We start from the raw sequence: 27,842 nt of genomic DNA on the forward strand, positions 1-27,842 counted from the left end.
TTCGGTATTCATGTAAGATTACAAGCACTGGAATCTTGCATTAAGTAACTCCACACTTTTATATTTGGATTTTATTTTAAATGTATTACAGATGTGGACTATAGGGCCAATCCTGCAAAATGGATTTTGGAATTTGAGGCTGGTCATCACCTTTCAGAAGATGCTTGGTATTTTGCAGAATCAGACCCACAAGGACTTTTGCTGTATGTCCAGTAATGGCTAGCTGCTTTGCCTTCTATCATTCACTGAACATGTGCTAGATGAACAGGGTAGTTTCTCGATCAGTATATCTTTCCAGATGCTGTATTACTGAGTTTTTTCAATTTGAAAAAAGTATTGCAATGTTACCTGCTTATGTCCTAATCCTCTTTAGGATTCAAAATTTCTCCTATAATCTTGTATGATTTCCTTCTGCTCTTTTGGGGGTGCTTATGTATGGAGAAAAGTTGTTCTAATGGTGGTTTTATGGAGAATAAAATCTTTAAAATTCATAAATTTGAAAGCTTTTTAATTTTTTTGAAAAATATTAAACCTGGTATATAAAGTTAGGAGTCGTCTTGGTGAACTTTAGGAGAATAATATATTATTTTAACTTAATAGGATACTAGTCTCTTTAGCTTGTTACAAAAATAAACATTTGAACAATGAAATTAAAAATATGCTTATTTACACTTTTTAGAATTCATTCACATATCCCAACTAGGGTGACCAGATGTCCTGATTTTATAGGGACAGTCCTGACTTTTGGGTCTTTTTCTTATATAGGCTCCTATTACCGCCCCCCCATCCCAATTTTTCACATTTGTCTGGTCACCCTACTCCCAACACACAAACCTTTACTTTCCTGTAGTGGTGAAAGCATTCAGACACCACTCTAACTGCTTTAATTACTACAAGAAGAGTTGCTTGCTCTGCTGCTTTGTGTGCTCTGTGAGGTACACAGTCTCTGTAGAAGAAGAGGAAGAAACCTTTCAACAATTATCTCCATTTTCTCTTCTCACTAGCTTTTTACTTATTACTCATTTCACTCAGCAACATGCTGCCTGTGCAAACATAAAAAGCACTAAACAGTCAGACAGTGACTGTAACTTGAGAAGTGTGTTTTTATAGTCCTAGGTAATGAAAATAGACTGACCTTCCCTAGCTGCAAGATTGACCTTTTTGGTGGTGTCAGTTAATGATAGATCAGTGGTGAGATGCTCGTAGCAACTGTTCTGACTATTTTGTTGCAATATTAGGCTGCTAAGGCAGTGATCAGAGAGGCTAGGTGACCATATTTCAGATTACAGTATTCTTCAGAAAACTATGAAAATGCCTTCACAGAAGTTGTGCAGTTTACAAAAGCAAGATTATGTATTGTACATGTAGTAGACATTTAAGGTTTCTTTCCTTCCTTACATTCTGGCTCAGTATAGATCCTTATACTTTAATCTTATTTGCTGGTGGTGTATACACCAGCTGACATCACCTTTTTACCATAGAGTATAGCAGAAGAACTGGAACCTATGGATGATTTTGTCCCCTGGAAGCATGGAGCAGTGTGCCTATTTACCACAACTTCTGTCCACTGTCACCTTATCTGTGTGTACTGTATGCTGTCCCTTTTTCTGCTGAAAGAGCTTGTGGAGAATTGGTGGTGTACAGAACATTAAATGATTAGGCCTTTGGTAAGAGACAACTCTATGTGATGTGGTTTTGAAACCGGTTTAAAATAACTTAACTTAAATTTGGGTCCATTTTGCTATTAAGGACAGATTATATTACCAGAAACGTTTCTTTAATTACAGCTGCTACATAATCTGTGGTGGGTGCTTTAATTTGTATAATATGCAAACACCTACACCATGTTAAATTCATTGGCACAGTTAGTAGCAAGTATCCGTTAGAAAAACTGAATAATGGTAACACTACCTACCCCCATCTCTGAAAGCTTTTCGTGTCCAGGGACCTTAGAGTGAATTACACGCGGTGGAAGAAGACAGAACTGTGGAATGGGTACAGCTGTCAGGGCGGGCAGACAGATGATTAAAACTGTAGGGTTGGGGTAACTTCTCCTATAGTAGTGAATGGAAGCTGAGGCGCCCTAGCTTGACCTGTCAGCTCTCCCTCCCGACCTGCTGGGCGGAGATAGTCCACCCACAGGCGTCTGTTTTTAAATAAATACAGTAGCTAGTTGCACAGCATTTAAAATTATCCATTTCAAATCCCATCTCCCAGCAGCGCTCCTGCCCCATGCAACCCCCTCTCCTCCCTCCGGCCACCATCAGCCGCTCCTCTCGCGGGAGCTCCGCCGCCCCCCGCCCTGTCAGTGTCTGGCCGCGGCGGAACCAATAAAGTTGTTGCGAGGCGGGAGGGCCTGGGCGGTGCGTGCCGGTGAGGTGAGGAGCCGCCCGGCCTGTGGCGGACGGAGGCCCCTAGTGCTCGCAGCCGGTGCGGTGCTCGGCGCGGAGGAGCCGCCCGTGAGTAGCCCCGCGCCGGCAGCTATTTATATAGCCCCTGGGGTGGGACGCGCTGCCAGGCGACGCCCCCGCCCCCTGCGCGCCCCGGCCGAGGGCGCATTGCACAGCGAGACTGACAGGCGCAGCCCCTCCACCTGCGCTGCAGCGCGACCCCGGCCGCCGCTCTCTGCCTGCGGCTCGGCCTTGCGCGCCGGGACTGGACCCCCAGCTCCCGGGGCTGCCTCCCTCCGCGCTTCTCCCCGGGCGCTCTGCAGGCTGGGCAATGTAAGTCTGGCTCCCGCGGGGCTGGGACTCCTTCCTGCTTTCGTGGCTGTTGACTTGTGGGGGGGGGCTGTTTGTTTTTGTAGGGGTCGCTCCTGTATTTCCGACATTAAGTGTCCCCCCTTGAAAGAGGCCAAGTCACCGGGTAGCAAAAATGCCCCCCAGTAACCAGACTCGAGTTTTGCTTCTGAACGCCATGGAAAAGCGGGAGAAGACCCTCTTCAGGCTTCAGCAAGGTCAGTGCTGACATGTAACGGCTCTGCTGTGCGCAGCGCTGGTTAGTAACCGAACGGAGAGTCTAGGCAGCTCTTAGGTAAGCCAGCATTGACATTCATTAATGAAAATGATCGTGGAGAGCTGGAGTTTTTCCCTCCCCCATCATCTCTCTCACACACTCGCACTGTGTTCAGGTTAGTTGCTGTCCTCTGGCACTGTAGTGCTCTTTGTATGGTGTTGATTGTTTGTATGGTGATCGCTTTAGAGACCACAATCATGGATCAGTGGGTGACCAGATGTCCCAATTTTATAGAAACAGTCCTGATATTTGGGGCTTTTTCTTATATAGGCTCCTATTACCCCCCACCCCCATCCCGATTTTTCACACTTGCTGTCTGGTCACCCTGTCAGTGTGGGTTGTAAAACACTTTCAGGCTGAAAGGCAAATTGTATATTTAAAAAAAAAAATTAGCAAAATCACTATTCCAATTAAATATGAGCCTAGTTTCTGACCGCACCTGAAGGATGGTATAATTATAGCACTCCCATATCCATCACTACTTCAGTCCCTGTCTTTGCTATTTATAAAAGTTTTCATAATCCAGCTTTTTTTGTGCAATACTAAATCTATTATGTACAAATCCCATGTCTTAGTTGTAGGGATATGAATTATATTTATATCTTCAATCCTTTTTTTTGGGTCACAGGTAAGATTTGGAAAGACATGTTTGTGTACTAAATTCATTACAGCAATGCTGTAATTTGCAATGATTTCTCATGTTAGTAAGTACTTGGAATTATTTTTATTTTTAAGTATACCCATCAACCTGTTAGTGAAAGGTATATTTTGCCCAGTATCATCTTGGTCAGCAATCTCCAGCCAATGAACTGTTTAAGATGAAAATTCTGGCATACATCGCTGATCGGGAATATTTCCCAATTCCTCGGGCCAGCACTGGGTTCTAGAAGGAAGATGGCAGGCGAGAAGAAGGCAAAGAAGCCTAAAAAGCACCATCAAGCCGTAACCCAGTGCTGGCCCGAGGAATTGGGAAATATTCCCGATCAGCGATGTATGCCAGAAAAGCCATCTACAAGCGCAAGTATGATGCGCCAGAAACAAAGATAGATGAGATGAAAATGTTATCTGATATCTTTATTCTTTCTTGCATACTGCTTTTTTTTTTTTTTAAAGGGGCAGCAGTAAAAGTTTTAACTTTCACCAGGAAGATTTAAAAAATATTGTCCAAGAATGGTTGATTTATGAATTTACCATACTTTCAAAATACTTTCAGAACAGCACAACTTTTTTTTACCCTTCTATAAAACTAGAAGTCTGCTTAAATACTTAGATTTCAGAATTTGCTGAATGATTAGTATGTGAATTTACCAGAAACTTTTATCATTAATGAACAAAGTGCAGAGTCAGTTCTGACCTCCTTATTAACTTTTCTTCAAGCTATGTAAGCTTTGTTTGGAGGCCGCTGAAGATTTGAAAGCCATACATTTCAAATTGCCTACGTTGATAGCTAGTTGAGGGAGAGAGTAGCTAATTTAGGCAAAGCATTCCTGGTATCAGTACTGTTACTATAGGGAGTAAGATATCTAAGGCCTATAACCCTGTAGCCTGATCTAATTTTAGCAGACTTAATAAGGAAATGTCAAGATTATAGTGAGGAGAAATTGCCTGAACTTTCTGAGGGCACATCTTCACTAGCAATGTTAAAGCGCTGCTGCGGCAGCTCTTTAATGTGCCTTGTGTAGTCGCACCACCTCCACGAGAGGAATAGCTACCAGTGCTGGGAGCGCGGCTTCTAGCGCAGATGCACTGTCTACACTGGCACTTTACAGTGCTGAAACTTGCAGCACTCGGGGGGGGGGGGGGGGGTTTCACACCCTCGAGCAAGAAAGTTGCAGCACTGTAAAATGCCAGTGTAGACAAGCCCCAAGAGTGATTTTTGTGTACAATTTTTGCAACCAAGTTAGCTATGTTTTTAGTTGATAGGCACCCAAATCCTGAAACTACACCTCTACCTCAATATAACGTGACCCGATATAACACGAATTCGGATATAAAGCGGTAAAGCAGCGCTCCGGGGGGGCGGGGCTGCGCACTCCGGCGGATCAAAGCAAGTTCGATATAACGCGGTTTCACCTATAATGCGGTAAGACTTTTTGGCTCCCAAGGACAGCGTTATATAGGGGTAGAGGTGTATTGTTAAGCCTTTGCACTATTATGTGTTTGGAGGGTATTTTTCCCCCCCTCTTTTTTTTATGTTTAGTGGATGATGGGGTAAGTAATGTACTGTAAACTTTCATTGGCATGGGCTATTTAAATGTACTTGGATAGCTGGACTCTGATATTTGGTTGTGCTGGCACAATTCCATTTGTTGAGCAACTTTTTTATTTAATCAGGATAGTGTGATTCAGTTGTTTAACTTTTTTACATGTTACAGCACAATTTTAAACTCTCTTTTTCTCATACACGATTGGTTTATCTGTTCTTCAGACTACATGTAGAACTTTCTTACCAGGAAGACAAGACAGCCAAGAGTATTTTGCTTTTTAACTGAAGAATGAATAAAAAAGCACTTTTTTAAAAAAGTCATGGATTCTAAGATCCTGGTCCTGCAATTGACTGTCTGTTGAAGTCACTGTGGCCCTGCAGGGTTGCATGGCTGTATGTGGGTGTAGTCAGTTGCAAGGTTGAGGCTTCAATCAATAATGGTCGTTGCCTTGCAAGTGTATCTGTCCAGTTTTACACATGTGAGCAGACCAGGCTTTTAAGGCCATGATACTACAGTCCGATTCATTCAGGCACACACATGCACTGAGACCTGTTGGCTTAAATGAAATTCCATGTGAACAAGTGGATTAGATAATAGAATTGGGGACAAATGTTTTCATTTTAGAGTATTAAGGCTTCAATCTTGCAATTTACTATTTGTGGATGAGCTGTTGCACCCAAGAAGAGTCCCATGGAAGTCAGTGGGGCTCCATGCAAGTATAGCTGTAAATTGCAAGAGTGGGGCCTTGGTCTGTAACTTCATTTATATTTTCAAAAAATGTAAAGGTTTTTGGATTTGTTTAGTTGAATATTCCATGAAATGTAAAAATATCTAAAATATTTTCATTTTCAAGTTTGGTCTTCTACTTTTCACAAATACCCATTTTCCCAGTTCAGTTAAATTTAAAGAATGAGTGTCAACTTAGAACCTTGTCAGTTTAAAAAAAAAAAAAAAAACTAAATTCAGGTGCTACGTATTCCCAAGTTCCTGTGCCAGTGTATGTGGTTTGAGAGTCATATTTTCCTGTTGTGCTTTTATATTTAAGAATTATTTTCTTTCTCTGTTATGTGAAAGGTTCACATAAATATGAGAAACTGACAAGACAGAAAATGCTTTCAAGTGCACAAAGAGAAACAGACTAGAGAAAAATAGCTTTTTTCCCTTACTTTGTTTTTCATGTCAATTATAGTAATGTTGGGTGTTACACGTAACAAATAATAGGTAAAATATGGGCTTTAAGTTGACATTTAAATTAAATAAAAAATGTGTGTACCCCATCTCTCTATATTATGTATTAAAATGAGGTGTCTGTTTAGCTTGTAGTACTCCTGTCACCTCACAATTCTTCCAAAACTGTAATAAATAACTTTTCCCAGGCATTTTTTTGTTACTGTATTGTATTTGAGCAGAAGTAGAAATAAAGTGCTCTGAAGCGGGATAATTAGTTTCCCATTTCAGGGTTCTGGTTGGTTTTGAATGGTAACACCAGCAGAGAAGCAGAAATAATTATTACAGCATCATTATCTGTTGATGAGAAATGGCAGTAAAATAAAAACATTCTCTTAACTTTACACCCAATACACCTATTTAGAATTATAGTACCCATCTATTAACTTAAAATCTTCATATTGTGAATCACAATAATAAACCAAAAGATTTAGTCTTTAATTTTAATAATAAATGAGATTTTTTTTTTTTTAAACCCATTCTCTTTTCTGTTGAGGTTTTGAACTGCAATTCCGACTGGGCCCAACATTACAAGGCAAGCATGTTACAGTGTACACTAATTACCCAGCTTCTGGAGAATTATTCTATCGCCGCAAGTTCAGGGCACTGTCATGGCACAACCCAACAGGAAAAGAAGATGATTCTGACAAATACTGTAAACTGGATCTCCAAATTTCTGGATCATACCAGTATTATTTCAGTCATGAGTAAGTGGAGCTTTTTACATATGAAAAACTGCAGTCTTCCCCTCACTACTCCATGTATCTCAGTCTTGACCTAGGAGAACTATGAGGTGTAAGAGGATAATTCAGTTTCCATATCAGTGCAGTCATTGGCTTCTGCAGAGGACTGCCCACAAAGGATGCAAGATGTAGTTTTTGATGCTGCAGTGTTTTGGGGAGTACTCGGAACAAATTTAGTCATCTATTTGTTTATGAATTTTGGAAAGGCAATCCATGCCTGCAAGGTTTCAAAGTCAGCATTCTAATAGTACAAATAATTTATTAATAGACTTGGAAGGTTGTGAGAGATCAGACATTAAAATAAGTAGTCTTTCTTGCATATCTTCAGGTTTTGTTCCACTCAGTTCTGACCTATAGCTGCTACCAGAGCTAGAAATCATTATGTTCAAAACCTATGCAACATTAACCCATTCATCTCTAACTTCAGTGATTTTTTTTTTTTTGAGGTCTTGAGACAGTGTAAGACTAAAAGTAAGATGGTAATCAGAATTCAGTTTTTTTTATAAAGTCTAATGCAATCAATCAATCTGTAGTGTATTGTACCTCACCTATTACCATTGTTTAAGAGCTGATAGCTTTGGGACCATTCTGGCTGATCAGGACCATCAAAATCTTCCAGGTTCTCAGCCTGGACCAGTAATCAGAGGAAAAATTTTGATCCCTGTTTATAATTTTTCACCATCGGCTATATTTCCTCTAATCATGTTTTGAGAATACTCGTATTCATTCTATTAAAAAGTTGCTGAGTAGAGGAATGGGGGAAGGGGTTAAGAATACTTGGCACCTCATAGGTTCAGTCACTGTTTTTGACCCCAATCCAATCCATGCAGGCTGATTGTCAGATATTCACAAAGCCACATTGAAATCCATAGGACTTCAAACAGTCCTAAAGGTCTACTTCCATGGTTCCAACTGCAGGACAGGTCTTTTGTATGTTCTTTCTCCAGAAAAAGGCCTTGTTGTAAATTTCAGAGGCAGAACATGAAGTACATTTGAGTCTAAATGCATCCATAAATTGGGGAAATGGTGGGAACTACTCTGAGTTTGAAAGATTGGTAACTGTTTTGTGGCTAAAATGGGATGACTTTAAATTACCAGATTGTGGATTGGCTTCTGGTGTTAGAAATGGCTGGTGCAATGAGCATTTGCTTTTCCAGTGTTTAATAGACTCAATTTATTTTAGAAATGAGAAAAGTGGTGGAGGTTACATAGTTGTGGACCCTATTTTGCGTGTTGGAGCTGATAATCAAGTATTGCATTTGGACTGTGTTACACTCCAGACATTCCTAGCTAAGTGTCTGGGACCATTTGAGGAATGGGAAGATCGTCTTAAAGTTGCAAAAGAATCAGGTAATAACCACATACTCTGTAAAGGTAATTTTTAAGGGATACTGTTTATGTTCTACCAGTATCTGTTACACAGTTCATATATCTTTTTGTAGTTTCCAGTTTAAGTTATGAAAATAGTTATGAAACTGAATTCAATGTTAAACATATAATAGCGCAAACCAGTCTGATTTACTAAAATATTTGCTTTGAAAGACAAGTATTTGGGAATTATCTTTAAAAACGTGATCTAAATTTTTAGATTGTTTAATTTGTTTCACATAGATGTGAAGTTGGTAGAATTGATTGGAACAGTGGACAGGAGGTGGGGATAAATCTGAGCTGGGAAGAGTGGTTTAAATCTTACCTTAAAACAGGGGCGGGCAAACGTTTTAGCCTGAGGGCCGCATCGGGTTTCGTAAATTGTATGGAGGGCCGGTTAAGGGAGGGGGTCGCGGCCCGGCCCCCAACTCCTATCTGCCCCCCCCCCCCGGACTCCTGCCCCGTCCAACCCCCCCCGTTCCCTGACGGCCCCTCTGGGACCCCTGCCCAATCCACACACACCCCGCTCCCTGTCCTCTGACTGCCCCCAGACTCCCGCCGCCCCATCCAACCCCTCCTCTCATTCCTGATGGCCTGCCCCCGGAACCCCTTCCCCATCCAACCACCCTTTCTCCCTGTCCCCTGACTGCCCCTGGAACCCCTGCCCTGACTGCCCCCTGCTGCCCCATCAACCCCCCATCCTTCCTGACTGCCCCCCGGGACCCATACCCCCATTCAACACCCTGTTTCCCCCTGACCACCATCCACACCCCTGCCCCCGACCACCGCCCCGAACTCCCCTGGAGCACCGGTGGCTGGCAGCACTACAGCCACGCTGCCCGCTGCCACCACGCAACACAGAGGGTCAGGCTGGGCTCTGCAGCTGAGCTGCCCCAGGAGCTCACAGCCCCACCACCCAGAGCATTGCGACGGAGCGAGCAAGCTGAGGCTGCGGGCGAGGGGGACAGCGGGGGAGGGGCCGAGCCGAGCCTCCCAGGCCAGGGGCTCGGAAGCCGGGCCGGATGTGGCTCACGGGCCGTAGTTTGCCCCCGCCCTAAAACTTTTCTTAGTTACGTGAAAAGTTTTGTTTTCAGTACGTACTATGATTATACAGTTTATCATAGAATTTCCTCATCTTCATTGTAACGTTTTTCTTGTATTAACAAATGGTTTCCTTGTCGTTTTTGTAGGTTACAACATGATTCATTTTACGCCATTGCAAAAACTTGGATTATCTAGATCATGCTACTCTCTGGCTGATCAGTTAGAAGTAAATCCTGACTTTTCAAGCCCAAATAAAAAGTGTACTTGGAGCAATATAGGAAACCTAGTGGAAAAAATGAAAAATGAATGGAATATGCTTTGTATAACAGACGTAGTCTACAATCATACTGGTATGATTTTTGTTATACTATCTTGGTGCTTTTTATTGCCAACTCAGTAACACGGTCAAAGCTATTCTGGTTATTCCACGATTTTTTCCCTTGAATAGACCTTTTAAAAGGCTTTTTAAGGAACTTGTTCTTCTTTATCTGCCTTCTGAACCCCTTAAGTCTAGGGCATCTCTTGTGTCTGTCAGGGAGAGTTGTGTCTATTAAAATGACAAAATGAGAATTCTTTTTCGGTGCTTAAAACATTAAAAATCTAAGGAGATCCTCATACATATCTATAGAACACCAAGTTGCATGTCTATATTTTCATAATACTAACTGTATTTATATATACCGCAGGGCATTGTTCAGGCATAAATTCACTGGATTACACTGTTTAACAATGTAATGTTCTTCACTATTTAAAAAAAACCACACCAACTTTAGGATACTATTATCAGAGGAGGAAGAAAGAAAAGCAGAAGTGGGGGTGAATGGGGGTGATGGTGAGAGAAGGTATGGAACAAGTCCATATAATACTTTTAAAAGAAGACACGTTCAAGGAATATGATCTCGACATTAGTAACAGGATCAATTTTGTATCCCAATAATTATAAAGTCTAATTATTCCACATAATAGTGCAAAAATAGATCATATCTTCTCAGCCATTAAAAACTTTGCTTGGTTAGATATACATGCATTTTAAAAGGTTCCATGATTTTATTTTGTTTGCTGCTGATAAACTAATATTGGTGGTGGTTCTTTTTTTTATATAAGTTGGTGAAAAAGATTTCAGTTGAAATATTTTAATTCTAAGCCTCTTTTAGGAAGCTTCTTAATAATTATTTGACTAAAATAATTTGATAGACTATTTAGCTGTTTGCATATTCAAAAAAAGCAGGCTTAGTTCCATGCAGTACTCTTAAATAATTGAATGTCTGATAACAGGATCAGCAGTAAAATGGTTAAACATGTTAGTGTCACAATCATTTCTTTAAATGAAATGCAGCTCTGTGTAAAGCAAACAAAACTTGCAGTTTATTTCTTTTGAGCTAGCTATCCTCGCACACAACAAATGCTACTGGCCTAGTCTGGTATTCTTGCCACAATAAGCTTTTTTACAAATATAGATTAAAAATTTGGGCCCTGATTCTACAACTTCTCATGCATGTGTGTAACTTGTGTGTTTGCAGGACTGGGGCCTTATAATGTCCTCACAACACCAGATGAGAATTTTATATTTTAACAGCTGTAACCACAGTTCTCCTGCACCATTCTCTAGCTACCAGCCCTGTTTATCAATTCTGTCTTCTTTCTCTGCCTAGCGTGTATGTGCATTGCAGTTTAGGGAAATGTTTCCCATTTCCCTATAGCCAGAATGTCTTCAGTAGCACTTAAATTTTTGTGGTAAATCAAACTAGTCATCAGAGTCAACTCTTATTTGAGATGAAAGGGAAAAGTCTGAGTGCTATTGTTTGTGCATCTGGCTTCACACTCAAAAAGACAACATTGCATTAATTTCAGTTCTGAAACTAATCTTCACAACAAAATGGGCTAGTAAACTTCTTCCTTCCTCTTTTCTTTTCTTCCTTCCTTTTTTTTTAAAATGAAGTTTATATTATGGTGAATATACTACTACATCTGTGAATTTCTCTAATCAGATATACGTATATTTTCCCGTCTATTTCATTTCACAAAACAAGAATAGTTTGTCAAGCATAATGCTGTGTGTCTAGTGTTTCTCTAGAAATAAGTTTCTCTCACTAAATTCCAATTATTGAGAGGATTAATCTTCAAAGCAATTCCTTTATCGCAATGATTAGAAATGTTTTCATTTCCCCTCTGTAGGCTAGAAAGGCAGTTTCTCAGAATCCAGTGAAAAGTTGTCCTTTTGCTGCCTTATATTTTGTTGGAAAGAATCAACCATTTCTGAGGCAAAAGGAGAAGTCTTTTTTAGAAGCATCTATCATGCTTTTTGCTCATCTATGCAGAATAGGATAACTTTGCTTTTTAAAGAAAAAATATTTTTCATACAGATGTCTGAGGTAGTATGTATGTATGTTGAATAAAACCCAGAATAAAATATTTACAAGTGAAGTTTTTAAAGGCCCGAGGTAATGTTGCTTTGTGGTACTTTCAAGTGAGCAGGCTGCTTTTAGTTGTGAATGGCAGAGTTCCATATTTATAAAGGTCAAATAGTCAATGCCAAGTTCTAAATGATATTGAGATGAAATGGTAGAGGTCACTTTGAACAAGAAAAAACTATACATACTATAGGGTGAGCAGTAGTTCTGTTTCTTTTCCTTTGATATAAAAAAGAAACCAACCCCCTGTGACGGGTTCGGTCACAGAAACCCCCTTGGGACTGCCACCTGATGTGCTGAGACTATCTTTGAGCCCATTTTCCCTGGCAGCTTGGGACTTCAGTACCCTGTCTTGTTGAGCCAGACATGCTAGCCTGCTGCAAACATGGACCTAGGTCTGAACCACGTCCCCCCAAAAGCTGCAGACTTAACTTAAAACAGCTTAAGAAGTGCTCCTGCCTCTAGCACCCAGACACCCAGTTCCCAATGGGATCCAAACCCCAAATAAATCCATTTTACTCTGTATAAAGCTTATACAGGGTAAACTCATAAATTGTTTGCCCTCTATAACACTGATAGAGAGAGATGCACAGCTGTTTGCTCCCCCAGGTATTAATTACTTGCTCTGGGTTAATTAATAAGCAAAAAGTGATGTTAAGTATAAAAAGTAGGATTTAAATGGTTCCAAGTAATAACAGATACAACAAAGTAAATTACCAAGCAAAATAAAACAAAAAACGCAAGTCTAAGCCTAATACAGTAGGAAACTAAATGCAGGTAAATCTCGCCCTCAGATGTTCCATTAACCTTCTTTCACAGACTAGACTCCTTCCTAGTCTGGGTCCAGCAATCACTCACCTCCCCCCCTCCCCCCCCGTAGTTACTGTCTTTTGTTCCAGTTTCTTTCAAACATCTCTTTGGAGTGGAGAGCCAGCTGAAGACAAAATGGAGGGGTTTCCAGGGCCTTTTATATTCTATCTCTTGTGGGCGGAAACCCCTTTGTTCTCCTGTGCTAAATCACAGTAACAGGATGGAGTCTGTAGCCACCTGGGCAAATCACACGTGTATGAATGGCGTCGGCCTGCAAAAAGCTGAATCATTGTTTACATGTTAGTTTGAATGTTCCCAGGAAAACTCAGATGTGGATTGGCATCTCCCAAAGTCCATTGTCAGTTAAGTGTTTCTTGACTGGGCACTTACTGAGAATAGTCCTTTCTCAAGAAGCTGACCAAATGCTTCACTGAGGCTACTTAGAAGTAAACAAATACATAGCCAATATTCATAACTTCAAATATAAAAATGATACATGCATACAAATAGGATGAATATATTCAGTAGATCCTAACCTTTGCAAAGATATGTTACATGGCATATCTAGCATAAAACATATTCCAGTTATGTCATATTTACACTCATAAGTGTATTTCTATAAAGCATTATGGGGTGCAAGGTCACCTCCCCCCCAAAAAACCCCAACAAATCCTCAAAAACAGTTAGTAGTTTTTATTAATCAGCCCATGTTTGTGGTTCCATTGTGATGTAGGGGATTTTGACTCTTCCTTAATATTTATTCCACTTGTTTACCAAGGTTAGAAAATTACTTGTGGATAGTAACTGACACCATCCCTTTTTCCTCTTTCTTTGAGTTAGGTATCACATTTGATTTACTTCAGTCTCCCATGACTCTACTAAAACAATTCAGTGCTAAGAAAACCCACATCTAAAAGTCCTGTAAGCATTATACAGAGGTGAAACCAATAATGTTGAATGAAATTGCTCCCAGAAAAACCCTGTAGAATTTAATAGTGATAATTTTTGTTTGGTTGTTGAGCCATTCTATAGCAATTATAATGCTCTGTTAAATTACATAGACTAGTTCAAAAGATCCCATGAAAATAATCATTTTTCTATGAAGCTGGGTCTAGGACTTTTCCATGAGGAAAGAGAAATGAAGAAATGGGAATTAGATGCTTTTTCTCCTCTTCCATATTCTGCCAGTGATTTATAATCTCTTCCACCCTTTAAGTGTACCCACTGTTACTACAGGCATAGCCCTGTGTATACTGCAGTGGGTTGCACTCAAATTCTGTGATAATGACTCCTTGATTTCTGTATTGTGTTCATTTTTAATTTTATTTAAAAGAAAAATCAGTGTTTTTCTCTATGCTGCCACAGAATGCTACTGCATAGCTTTGTCTTAGAAAACAGGAGTGGTGATGAAGGAGTCTTACTTGAACTGTCATTCAGCTTGCTGCATGCACCAGAGGGAAGGATGTGCTTATTACTCTGTAGCAGTGTTCTGTAATGAAGGTTTATGATTTGCCTCCCTTCCCATCACCCAGTGGCCTGATAAGTTTATTTACAGCATAGGGTCATATATAAATCCTCTACTCTGGGTTCACCTTTCCTCTACCCTCCCAGGCATCCAAATCACTACTCTAAAGGTTCTGTTTTTTTGGAACATCTTGTATCTTTAGGCCATTTTTAGCACCGTACTTGGGGAGAAATGATCTTCTTGATCTTAAACATATCAAGGGGGCTATTCTGAGAGAAATAATGCCCAGCAACCAGTGTGTGTGTTATTTTGCAACAAAAAGTGTAAAATTCTCTCTGATATACTAGAAGTGATACCTGTTTGTCTACTGACTTTTTATAGTCCTATCAAAGATGTTAGTGGAATGCAAGCTTTCACATGGCCTGATTCTGCATTAACTAAAGTCAAACCTTCCATTGGAAAAGGAACTGATTTTACCTCCTGTGCTATCCTAAAGTTTTGGTCCTAAGATGTTTGTATGAAACAGTTAAATAATTCATCTTGTTTAATTATTTTTTTTTCTCCTCTTCTTAAATAAGCTGCTAACAGCGAATGGATTAGGGTGCATCCAGAATGTGGTTATAATCTTGTAAATTCTCCCCACCTGAAACCAGCCTGGATATTAGACAGGGCTCTCTGGCATTTAAGCTGTAGTGTGGCTGAAGGGAAATACAGAGATAAGGGGCTGCCTCCTTCAATTGAAAATGACCATCACCTGAGTGTAAGTAAATGAGAAATATAGCATTTTACTTTGTAATAATAAACAATGTAACTGGATGAAGAAATGTTTAGTTATTTATATTGTGGTAGTACTTAAAATGTGCTGATGTTTTTCAAACATATAGGAAGACAGTTCCTGCCCTGAAGAGCTTATTTTTTTAATGGCAACATTTAATAGTTTTATAGGACTTGCGTATTGTAAAAGTAACTTTTTTTTTTTTTTTTTTTTTTTTTTTAAACAGTGTATCCGTAAAATAATTTGGGAGGATATTTATCCCAAGATAAAACTATGGGAATTTTTCCAAGTAGATGTTAACAAAGCTGTGCAGCAATTTAAAACCCTTCTGACTCAAGGTAAAAACATGCCTGTTACACATAAGTAATCCTTATACTTCAGTGTGTTATGTTTATCTGCTGTTGGGCAAACCTTGTATGTAAACGATAAACACAGTGGGGTGGGGAGGAAAAAACAATGTGGGAAGTCTTAACTTAGACGATGTGTTGAAGGCAATAGTTTGCCAGCTCATTCATCTACAAAAAAGCTTTGGTAGAAGAAAGTAGGAATTGAAAATGTGTGTGTGTGTGTGTGTGTTTTCCACAATTTAATTCATGCTAGAGCATGGAAAATTAGATATATAATTCTTCTGAAATATTTGTATTGTAATATGGATACTATCTAAAATAGTACAACATATGAGACAGGTTAGTAGTAGTTAGTGGAGAGTATTGCAAGAAACCCACAGAATATAGTGGGTTTTGGTTTTGTTTTGGTTTTGTTGGTGTGTGTGGGATGCTTTTTTTGGTGTTGGTTTTCTGTTTGGTTTGCATCTGAGCATGTATTCATCTTGAACACTATCAATTCTGACAAACTTTATTTTTGTATCTTTCATCAATATTCACAATTGACAAGTACTTTAAAGACTACTTTGTCTAAGAATTGAGCTGAAATCCTGACCCGACTGAAGTCAATGCGTGTTTTTGCAATTAACTTCAGTAGACCTGGTTTTTCTCCCTTATTGTCTATATTTCCGTTTCTAGGTAAACTGGAACAGCAAAAACTGTATTCTTTGTTTAAGATTTATTCTGTGTGTTGTAAACTTCCACTCTACAACATTTTGTTTTCAATTTTTTTTCTTCAGGTAACAGGAAAACTAAATCTGATCCAAACCAACATCTTCAAATAATTCAGGATCCTGAATATAAGCGACTTGGCTGTACTGTAGACATGAATATCGCATTGGCAACATTCATACCACATAGGTACTGTAATATTGGGTTTGTACAAGAGAAACTGAACCTTAACTTTAAACTGAAAAATCTAGTATGATGATATGCTCTGGATCGGGGAGGGAATTAGAATTTTCATTCATCAATATTTGAGTTACCTTTGATTATAAATATATGTATTTTTAAAATTTAGGAGCTTTAGACAGGTGTATAGTGATATCTGAACCTAATGGCTTTTAATTGCTGTTTTTCTCTTGTTTAGCAATGGGCCAGCTGCAATAGAAGAATGCTGTAACTGGTTCCAAAAGAAAATTGAAGAATTAAATGCTGAGCAGTTGCAGCAAACTGCCTACCATCAAGAGCAGGTCTTATTAATGTTGCACTTAAATGCTGAATTCTTGCTTTCTATTATAAATAATAATTTATTATATTTTATTGAAATAACACGTAATTTAATGTACTTCCAGGCAGTCACTTGTCTTCTGGAGACTGTGGTTTATGAGAGACTGGCTGACCATGGTCCTAAACAGGGTTCTGTTAGTAGGAAATACCCTTTAGTTACCAGGTATTATGTCTTTGTCTTCCTCTCAAAAACCCATTTAAAAATTTTTCTACTTTCTTCGATTGACTAGAACTTCTAGATTTGATGTTCCATACGATATTATCGGCCTGACTCTGATCATCTTTAAGGCCAGGTCCTACATGGAACTGATCACTGTCATGAACTTCAGCAGTCCTGCTGAACACCTTGCAGGATTTGACCTTTACACTGATATAAGTTAGGAGTAACTCCCCTTAGGTCAATGGAGTAACAACTGTGTAAGAAGAGAAGAATCGGGCCTTATATCTTAGAAACCAAACTATGTGGAACTTATTTTAATTGAGGAAGTATGAATTTGGAACTTCAGCTTTATTTCAGCAAGAGTTAGTGTTTCTTTTGTAAACTGCTTGTGCAAGTTGCACTTATGGAGGAGAGACCATCTCTGGTGAGGTGAATGCAAAATTCAGTCAAACTAAACCTCACCTTTTTATCATAACCACATCGGATGCCTTACTTATAGTAATTGGCTTCATAGCTACTCTAATTTTAAGACTAAAATCTTCTGTTTTGAAAATGGAATTTTGCAGGCCAGTAGTTCACATTCTGAGCTACACTGTAAGCCTTCGCAGCTCTTTCCCCATCTTTCCCCTCCTCCCTTACCCACACAGATGGACAAATGGTCACTTAGTAAGACTAAGCACTGATAATGCTTTGTTAGCAACTTCGTTAGCAATGACTGAACTTGATAAGAATTTTGGGTAAAATCCTACCCCCAAAATAGTGGGCATCAGATGGCTCTATAGAAGACCGTATAGTGTTCAGGACTCCATTGAAATCCAAGGGATTTTGCATGGTGTTCATATAGCGCTCATCTGAGGGGACCAGGGAAAATTACACCATGTTGCCCTTGCCACATAAGCTGCATAGTGGAGCTTTGCAAGGGTGTGAAGTGCAGCCTGAGGGAAATCGGGTGTGCAGGGGATCCGTTGTGTGGTGCTGTTAGAATCTTTGCATTAGTGTGGAAGTAGTGCAGTACTGCTGTACAGTGCAGTACAGTAGAGAGGATACAATGACCCAAAATCCCTACTTATTGAGCATAATTTGGAATATGGAATAAAACTTAAATTGAACTATTTACATCCATAAAATTAAGGCTATGCATGAGTGTTTGCAGGTTTGGGATCTTAAATCCAGATTTTTGAAAGGTATTTAGGCATTGCTGTGCTCAGTGGTGCAATCCATAACTGATTTAGGTGTCTAAATCTAATTTTCAAAAGAGAGTTAGGCATTTAGGAGCCTAAATTCCATTGTCTGTAAACACCTACATACTTTTAAAAATATGGGCCTTCAGTGAACTATCACATTTCAGCAGTTTATCTTGTCATCCCAAGTTATCCAGCTATGTTGCAAAACAGAAAACAGCCCTTCATTTATGTTCTAGCAATAGCAGATACTTTTTACAATGAATAAAAACTAGGTCTTCATGCAACTTATTGGTTGATATAAGGGAGGAGGTATTTCAGTTGTCTTCAAAAATTAAGACAAACTAAAATGCACTTTAAAATAAGTATTTGTGCAATCTCTAGATACTTTACTTACCCATTTAAAGAGATGGCCTTGGAAGAAGAAGAACTTCTGATGCATCAGCCTGATAAAGCTTGTCACTTCTTGGCTCATAACGGTTGGGTAATGGGAGATGATCCTCTGAGAAACTTTGCTGAACCAGGTTTGTGAACTGAACTTCAAATCACTTTATAAACAAAGCAAAAAGGGCATTTTTCTGGATCTATCTCAACACAGTTCCAAATTTTAATTGAAAATTGTGCCAGTATATAGCATTTGTGTTCCCATTCAGCATGCTAGTGACACTAAAAATTCGTCCGGATTTAGAGAGCGAGTCTTTCAATGTAGATAACTTTTCATTCTCTGGGTGCTGTTGACTGTTATCTTTCCATGTTTATAGCAAACACTGGTAGTACCTATTATAGTTTAAGCTGCAAAACACTTTACTTTCTGAATAGGTAAGAATGGGCTTATGTTATGATCGTGATTTTCTGAGACCTTCACTTTTTTTAAATGAAATTTTCTATGCTTAGTGTCTCTACTTGAAGGGATGCAATTTAAGTTTAAACATATCTTTCCTGGCATTTGAGATAGGAGAACTGAACATATTTCCCCCCACTTTTTTATTCTGACTGCATTTTTCTATATAGATAACTCAAATACATTCAAACTTTGAGGGCCAGATCCTCAGTTTTGCCTTCAAGGTACCCTCTACCCCACAATTGTCTTAAAATAAAAGCTACAGGTGATCTGAGAATTTATTTGGAGAAAACTCAGAGCAGTGAAAGTTTTTGTCTAGTGCAATGGAGTTTTAATTCCAATTCAGGAACCAAACTGTATCTTCACCTGCACAGTCTGGTCTCTGATCTTGGATTCTCTTATTCCCTACCCCCTCTGGAAGTTTTGCTAACGACTAAACTGAGAACATTGATGTCAGTGCTAAAGGAAGGAGTGGGGAAGCTCCGTAAATCTAGCTGATGGACAACATCACGGCAACTGTTCACTCTTAAAGGGAGACTCATAAATTTACTGAGTGCCTGTCAGAGCTCTGCCAATCGGCACTTTCAGTATGTAGCTCTTAATTGTTGCAGAATAATTGACTTCCTTTTTTTCTGTATATAGTCTCTTTAAAAGTCAAGGCATAGTTGAAGATAATACATGTTTGTCCAGTGTGGAATTAATTCTTTTTTACTCATTCTTCAGTTGGCTGACCTTTCCTGTTGGCAAATATACACGTATTTGGCTAGTGCAGTTGTCTCCCATTGTCTAGTTTTCACTAAATGGGTGAAATCTTGGCCCCATTTGAAATCAATGGGAGTTTTACCATTGAATTTGGGGGTTCCAGGATTTCACCCGGGTGTTTTAAGATACTTGTGTCTCAATATATGACAATCCTTTGTATTCTCCATTAAACCAGTTTGCCTTAAGGGGCCACTAACCCCATGACTTGCACACTTCCATTGATCAGACATTGTGTGGTGATGCACAGGTAACTGCAGTGCAGGCTGTCAGTGTGTCATAGCTCTCCTTTTTCTGTGATAGCAGTTAACAGGTACTTGCTAGGACCGAAATGTTTGGAGGGGAAAAAATTCACAATGAGGCACAACCACAGAAATAGCAGAAGGAGATGTTTGAAGTGATGCAGCATTAGTTTCTCAAGTGTGTGCAGAAAGTTTTCCTTATGGTTCATGACTCAACATTTTTTACTTCGCTAACTGAGTAGAACAGTGAGAATAAGAAGAGGTTATTGTAGAATGAAAGCAATCATCAGACCATCAGAACTCCTTATTTCAAATGACTGCATTTGACGAACAATATGTTCCTTGTGCATGATTGTAAGCAATTACCCAACTGACTTGACAGCCAATACTGAATATCAAAGTAGTTTCTGTAGCCTTCTTGGATGTCTTTAGTAGATCATAAACCCCTTTTTCCTTGTCTGACTCTGACAAAATACTTGTAATTAAATCTTCAAGGGCTGTGCCTTGTTAAAATAGTAGAAAATCTCATGTTTTGCGTTGGAGTGGAGCATCATTTACAGATACATTGTGATTTTAAAATTTATACTGATCACATCTAAAAGACTGCAATAAGTGAATAAATGAAACCGATTAGGAGTACAATTTTCAAAGTCATCTCAGTGACATAGATGCTTTTTCAAAATGTAACCCTAGATTAATAGGAATAGAAACTGCTGCTAAAATAGATTTAAATTTTAAAATTGAGGCTGTTTATATTACACACAGAGATGCCAGTATGAACCTGTTCACTGTCAATATTTGCTGTCAGTATTTGAATTATTGTTTTGTAGATAACTGAAAATATGGAAAAGATTGTAGAGAAAGGGAGACCTTTAATGGAGTTTGAAGTGCTATTAATTTTAATGCCCAGTGCACCGTTTTCTTTTATTCCATTTAATGTACCATTGTTGTACCTTATTTGAGATTTAAAATACAAATTGGTTTGTTTATAGAACTATATAAATATCAGTAGAGATCTTAAATGCACCTTTAATATAATCTGATATGGGGAGCTGTAATTTAGTGTACAGTACATAATTTGGGAGTTGATATGGTATAGTTAGGAATCTTGTTTTAATATTAATTTTTTTACTTCTCTAGCCATAAACTCAATGTGTCATATGCACGTGGTACCAGTGGTGTATTGTAGCTAAATGAATTTCTTTTCTTTACAGGTTCAAATGTTTACCTAAGAAGAGAACTTATTTGCTGGGGAGACAGTGCCAAACTGCGCTATGGAAATAAACCAGAAGACTGCCCTTATCTGTGGGCACACATGAAAAAATACACTGAAATTACTGCCAAATATTTCCATGGAGTACGTCTTGACAACTGTCACTCAACCCCTCTTCATGTAGCTGAGGTGTGGAAAGACTAGGCATTTTTATCATAAAGTTGTTTTTGTCTGTGAAATAAGATTCACAGTGCTGTTTGTGATGGAAACCTGTGTATGTCCGCATAGCAAAAATTGCTCATGCATTAGCCTATCCAAGCTAGCTTGAATCCAGGTAATGCAGATAACAATAGCAATGAAAGCCAGCACAGGGTTCACAACAGACTAGTGAGCTGAGTGCATATCTAGGGTCCATGCCAGGCTTGAACTACCTGTGCTGAAGCCTATGGTTGTATTGTCTTCACTGTTGTTGTTACTTGTGCTAGCTGGATTCAAGTGTTTTAGAGCCATACCCTCTGTATCTCCTGTCACAGAGCTTTGTCAGAGAATATTGTTTTAGGTGTGGTATCAAATTCCTTGAAGGTTATCTATTTTTTTTTTTCTACTTTCTGATGAGTGCCTTCTCTCCTCAAGACAAAATCACTCTTAAACAATACAGGCTACTCCTATCTAACTTATTGTAATTGGTGTTGTCCTTTGTGAATGTGACGGGTTGGATCACAGAACCCCCCCTTGGGAGCTGTCAACCGATGAGCCAGGACTACTTCTATTCCTGTTTTCTCTGCCAGCTCAGGACTCCAGCACCCTGTCTTGCTGAGCCAGACACTCCCGTCTGCTCCAACTCAGACCCAGGGTCTGAATTCCCTGCCCCAAAGCTGCAGGTTTACCTGAAAACAGCTCACAGAAGTGTGCTTGTCTATAGCACTCAGATGCCCAACTCCCAATGGGGTCTAAACCCAAATAAATCCGTTTTACCCTGTATAAAGCTTATGCAGAGTAAACTCATAAATTGTTCGCCCTCTATAACACTGATAGAGAGATATGCACAGTTTGCTCCCTCAGGTATTAATATACACACTCTGAGTTAATTACTAAGTAAAAAGTGATTTTATTAAATACAGAAAGTAGGATTTAAGTGGTTCCAAGTAGTAACAGACAGAACAAAGTAAGTTACCAAGCAAAATAAAATAAAATGCACAAATCTATGTCTAATCAAACTAAATACAGATAATCTCACCCTTAGAGATGCTTCAGTAAATTTTTTCCTCAGACTGGACACCTTCCAGGCCTGGGCGCAATTCTTTCCCCTGGTACAGCTCTTGTTCCAGCTTAGGTGGTAGCTAGGGGATTCTTCATGATGGCTCTTCTCTTCACTTTGTTCTGTTCCCACCCCTTTATATATCTTTTGCATAAGGCGGGAACCCTTTGTCCCTCTGGGTTTCCACCCCCCCCCCCCCCACTGGAAAAGCACCAGGTTAAAGATGGATTCCAGTTCAGGTGACATCACATGTCACTGCAAGACTTCATTACCCACTTGCCAGCACACACATATACAGGAAGACTCGCAGGTAAAACACAGCCATCTGCAGACAATGGTCCTGGTTAATGGGAGTCATCAAGATTCCAAACCACCATTAATGGCCCACACTTTGCATAATTACAATAGGCTCTCAGTTATATTTTATATTTCTAGTTTTAGATACAAGAGTGGTACATTTATACAAATAGGGTGATCACACTCAGTATGTTATAAGCTTTGTAACGATACCTTACAAGAGACCTTTTGCATGAAGCATATTCCAGTTACATTATATTCACTTATGTTTTTATAAAACCATATAGACTACACAATGTCACAGTGAATTAATATTTTGACACTTGAATCTAATTATTTTGTTTTAGATTACTATGGAAAATATTTTTTTTCAAAGCTGTGTCTGATCAAGCATCGTGTGAGTGACTATCCAACTAGTTCTCCCAGATGCATTTTTTTTCCAATTAAAGTCTAGTTAATGAATATTTTCACAATAGTTATTTTTCTGATGACTGTATCAAAGCAGGATTGAAACTAATTGCAGATCTATAAGTCGTTTCTGCATTTGGGGAAACAAAATACTGATTCAGTTAAACCAGTTCTCACCCCCCTGGGAGCCATAGTGCAGACAAGCCTCCCACAGCTAGACGTGCTGTTACACCATTTGAATTAGACCTGCTTTTCAGCAGGTTTAACTGAACTGCTCATAAAAGAAGGCATAGCCATGAGACTCTTGTATAAGGGTATGTCTACTCTTAAAATACTACAATGGCACAGCTGCGCTACTGTAGCACTTCTCTGAAGATTCTGCTTACACCAACTGGAGAGGTTCTCCCATCAGTGTAGTTAATCCACTTCCAAGAGGCAGTAGCTAGGTCAACAGAAGAAGTCTTCCGTCAACCTAGTGCTATCTAGTCCGGATTTTAGGTTGACTTATCAGCACCGCTCAGGAATGTGAATTTTTCATACCCCTGAGCAACGTAGTTACACTGAACTAATTTTCTAGCATAGACCAGGCCTACCTCTGGTTTAGCTGAAATGGCGGTAGAACTGATGAGAATTTTTTTTTTGCACATTTCTCCAGAGTAGACATGGATATATCAAGTCCAGTACTGAGTGTCACAAATGTCATTTTTCAGCAACATCACCAGCAACAGTGGGTGCAAATGACCATGAATTGGTTTTCAGCAACTTTTCATAGTTACTATATTATTGAAAATGCTAGTGTTTCCTATAATGTAAACTCTTGTTGCCGACCTAAACTGTGTTTCATCATAGCCTTTCACAATTGGTAAAGTATAACCTACAACAATATAGTTTGAAAGGGTTATTTTTAAGGGTTCTGCTTGTTGTGTGTTTTTTTTCTTTTTTCTTTTTTTACCTTAGGACTTTTCTACACAAACAGCTGCACCAATATAACAAAATTTGTTTCTAAATCAATTTAGTTAAGCGGATGCAACCCCTTTGTGTGACATGCTTAGATGTTAATGCAGTTTCTTATTAAATTAAGCTAAACTAATATGAGGCCCTCTTAAACTGATTTCAGAATGTCCACAGACAGGTGTTGCACAGAATTAAATCAGTTTAGAAATTATTTAAATTAAATCAGTACAGTTTCTAGCTGTAGACTGGGCCTTAGAAATATGAAGTCTCATTTTCTCTGCTTTTGGTCCTTGAAGGTGCAGAGGACTAGAATGGGAACTTTCTCACCCTTAATTTAAGTATTGGTGTTGTATCTTAAACAGAGATCTTTCCTCCCAAATGTTTGTTCATGCAATTGAGTTTAAAAGGTATTGACAAAAACAAGCAAAAAAACCCTCAAGTTTGAAGTAGTTTGACTAAAAATCCTGTGAGAGTTTTCAAATTATTCAGGAGGCGTTCCAAATCTTTATCAAAACCATATCAGATCTTGTAAATGTTCACAAGCACACCATGGGGGTCTAGCTTTTTTGCAATAAATACTGTATATTTATTGAATTCAGTATATTTTTGTTTTCTTGAACAAAATTGTTTAAGAACTCAACTATGTATGGTTAGCATGCATATTAATATATTATGGTATATGCCTAGGTTTCAAGGGGCTTTTGATGAAGATAATTAAAAAGTTTATTATGATCTATAGGAGATGCTAGCAGCAGCCAGGTCAGTCAGACCTAATCTTTATGTGATAGCTGAACTCTTCACGGGCAGTGAGCACATTGACAATGTCTTTGTCAACCGCCTGGGAATTACCAGTCTTATTAGAGGTACAATAGACACCTGAAAGCCATATAGGATTGCTACATATGGTTCAAAGTTTTTAATGTGAAACTAACATTGGTTTGTTTTTTATTCTTCTTGTATGTTTGTCCTTTGCAAATTCAAACATCTTTCCTTCTTCCTTTTTCTTTTAACTCCTCCATCTGTTGTATCCTTCTATTCCTGATTCGGCTTTTTCAATTTGTTAACTTGTACAATTGAACTTGTTTGGTTTCTTCCTGTTTTGGCTTTCCATTTTGTCTCTGCTGCATGGCATTTCCCTGCTGCCCAATCCATGCCTAGCCTTCTATCCTTTCTTTTTTTCTGTTCTGCCTTTTCCTTTTCTGTGGCTTCCTTGGCTGTGCTTTTTGCAGTACATGCTGGACACAGCTAGAAAACTGCGTGCTGATTTGTATGTAGTGGCTGAGCTGTTCACAGGAAGTGAGGAGTTGGACAATATCTTTGTGACTAGATTGGGCCTTAGCTCCTTAATAAGAGGTAGGCTTGCTATGTGTGTGGTTCCCCATCACCTCTGACACTGCATGTATGGTATGCCATTTATGAAGAAAATGTCATGTATTGGACGTGCACAATTTATCATATTTCATGTATTTAACAAGTGCTCAAAGATTTAATATTATGGTTTGTTTTATATTTATCTATTTAAGTATGTTATTGCATCATACACTTGGGATGCATCTCTCAGTTTAAGAGGCCTAAAAGGAATTGTAATATATATCTCAATCGGGAAAGGTAGGAATATTTGTGGCATAGCTTTCCCATACTTCCTGCTGATTGGTGGGGTTTGTTTTTTTTTTTTTTTTTTAAATTAATTGATCACCTCCTCTGAAGCCTGGTGGACCTTGGAAAGGGGATCCTAACTTTTTAAAAAAAAATTTCCCTCTTCCACCCTAACACACGATGATAAACTACATAGTGGATGCCCTCAAATTATGGACACACTGCCTATAATTAAAGTTTAATGTTCTATTCATATTATTCATTAATATCTTTGATTATTTAACATGCCAAATGTAAAACCATTTATTATAATCTCTTTATTGGATATCCTTTAGTTATGGTAGTAATTCTCCTGTAAACACTCATGCAAGTTTTGTTCTGTAGAGGCAATGAGTGCATATAACAGTCATGAAGAGGGAAGATTAGTTTACCGCTTTGGAGGAGAACCAGTTGGGTCTTTTGTTCAGCCGCGTTTGAGACCTTTAATGCCAGCTATTGCACATGCACTGTTCATGGATGTTACACATGATAATGAATGTCCTATTCAGGTGAGCACTTAAGTTATGTTAGATTTTCATGTTAAATACATGTTTTTTGTACTGTGATTCAGTCATGCCAATTCATAAGGGTTATGTAAAATGAAATTACTGTTGAATGGTGTTTTGGAAAGACATGACTGTAGTTAAAAGGTTGCATGAAATAAGTGGAATTGTACAGTAGTTCCCACTGCCTTTCAACCTTCTGTCCCTTTTGGGAGAGAAGCATAAAAGCTACTAAATATATCCTGTTTTGTCTCTTGCATGTCCAGCTATTATGAACCTAATAATGTTTGCTTGTTCACCTGTTCTCTCAAACTTATCCTGGGAAGGATAGAATGGGTAATAGTGGGAGGATCAGAGGAAGATTGCTGGGGGTTGGGATGACATTGTTAGGAGCTCTGCTCTTTTAAGCCTCGTGATGATTTTATTTGCTTGTTTGTTTTAAATAAAAGCCTGTAGAAGTTTTAATCTGTGATTACAGTGTGATAAGCACATCGATAAACAATGAGTTCTTCTGTAAAACTGGGTTTTCTATGTGCTGTATCTATGTGTTTGGAAGGAAATAAGAAGATGATAGACTAGGTTCATTTTACTGTTTTTATTCTTATCAATAGCACCGATCTGAGTATGATGCTCTTCCCAGCTCAATGATTGTGTCCATGGCATGCTGTGCTACAGGAAGCACCAAAGGCTATGATGAGCTAGTACCACACCAGGTCTGTCTCTCTTTAAAACTTCAACTGGACTAATTTTTTTTTTTTTTTTAAAGTGAATCACTACTATAATACTGGAACACACATATTAAAGTATATACAATAACTTGGGTGACTTACTCATTTAAAATTTCAAGTAGATAGCTTATTAGCTATTTCACTATATCAGTGAAAAATGAATTTGTAATATAATGTGTGTGTGAGTAAAATATGGCATTTCCAATTATTTTTCAGAATAGTTGATGTATGGCTAAAGTTTAATTTATTTGCAGATTTCTGTAGTCTCTGAAGAGAGGTTTTATGCCAAATGGAATCCAGCAGCAACACCCTCTACTCCTGGTGAAGTTAATTTCCAAACTGGAATTATAGCAGGAAGGCTGGCCATGAACAGGCTGCACCAAGAGCTGGGAGCCAAAGGCTTCATTCAGGCAAGAAATTGAAGTAAAATGTTTCACTCATTTAAATTTATTTTCAGAATAAGAATGTGTTAATTTATGTATTTTGTAGGTGTTTGTGGATCAAGTTGATGAAGATATAGTAGCAGTGACTAGGCATTGTCCTAACACACACCAATCTGTAGTGGCTGTGTCTCGTACTGCTTTCAGAGATCCTAAAACCTCCTCCTACAGCAAAGAAGTGCCTCAAATGTGCATCCCAGGTATTCAAACCTGTTTTTGAAGAGTTGACAATATCAAGGAAATTTAAGTTTAAAGCTGAAACTCTGAGTGATTGACAGACTCCATACTTGTCAGGATGAGTCTAGTTGTTGAAAGTTATGTGATTAGTACGCAACATTAGGTACCTTTATATGCTTTAATATCTATGCATCACAAATAGTTAAAGGGACACCAACTTGAAGAAATCACTTTTGACTTAAAAAAAGATACGTCATCTGCCCCAATATCCCCACGGAAATGTTGTGGTTTCATTTCCTTTCTTGCTCTTTGCGAATGAGCCAAACAAACAGGGAAAACTAATTAACTGTAGCAGAAAACCACTGGGA

General features: G+C 38.7%; 1 protein-coding gene across 1 annotated transcript in view; it reads left to right on the forward strand.

The window, feature by feature from the left end:
- Positions 1-2,400: 2,400 nt before the first annotated feature.
- AGL (amylo-alpha-1, 6-glucosidase, 4-alpha-glucanotransferase) overlaps positions 2,401-27,842 on the forward strand; it is a 59,951-nt gene continuing 34,509 nt past the window's right edge. Inside the window, exons 1-17 of the mRNA XM_065408828.1 lie at positions 2,401-2,459; positions 2,807-2,956; positions 6,946-7,156; positions 8,376-8,542; positions 9,751-9,954; positions 14,869-15,050; positions 15,292-15,403; positions 16,189-16,309; positions 16,539-16,641; positions 16,744-16,841; positions 18,404-18,543; positions 21,076-21,263; positions 25,221-25,344; positions 25,972-26,135; positions 26,741-26,842; positions 27,112-27,267; positions 27,347-27,497. Coding sequence (XP_065264900.1) covers positions 2,875-2,956; positions 6,946-7,156; positions 8,376-8,542; positions 9,751-9,954; positions 14,869-15,050; positions 15,292-15,403; positions 16,189-16,309; positions 16,539-16,641; positions 16,744-16,841; positions 18,404-18,543; positions 21,076-21,263; positions 25,221-25,344; positions 25,972-26,135; positions 26,741-26,842; positions 27,112-27,267; positions 27,347-27,497 — 2,305 coding nt within the window. The 5' untranslated portion in view covers positions 2,401-2,459; positions 2,807-2,874. The remainder of the gene's footprint in view (positions 2,460-2,806; positions 2,957-6,945; positions 7,157-8,375; positions 8,543-9,750; positions 9,955-14,868; positions 15,051-15,291; positions 15,404-16,188; positions 16,310-16,538; positions 16,642-16,743; positions 16,842-18,403; positions 18,544-21,075; positions 21,264-25,220; positions 25,345-25,971; positions 26,136-26,740; positions 26,843-27,111; positions 27,268-27,346; positions 27,498-27,842) is intronic.

The sequence above is a fragment of the Emys orbicularis genome, chromosome 8 (assembly GCF_028017835.1).
Source record: "Emys orbicularis isolate rEmyOrb1 chromosome 8, rEmyOrb1.hap1, whole genome shotgun sequence".
In the NCBI taxonomy this organism is placed as follows: Eukaryota; Metazoa; Chordata; order Testudines; family Emydidae; genus Emys; species Emys orbicularis.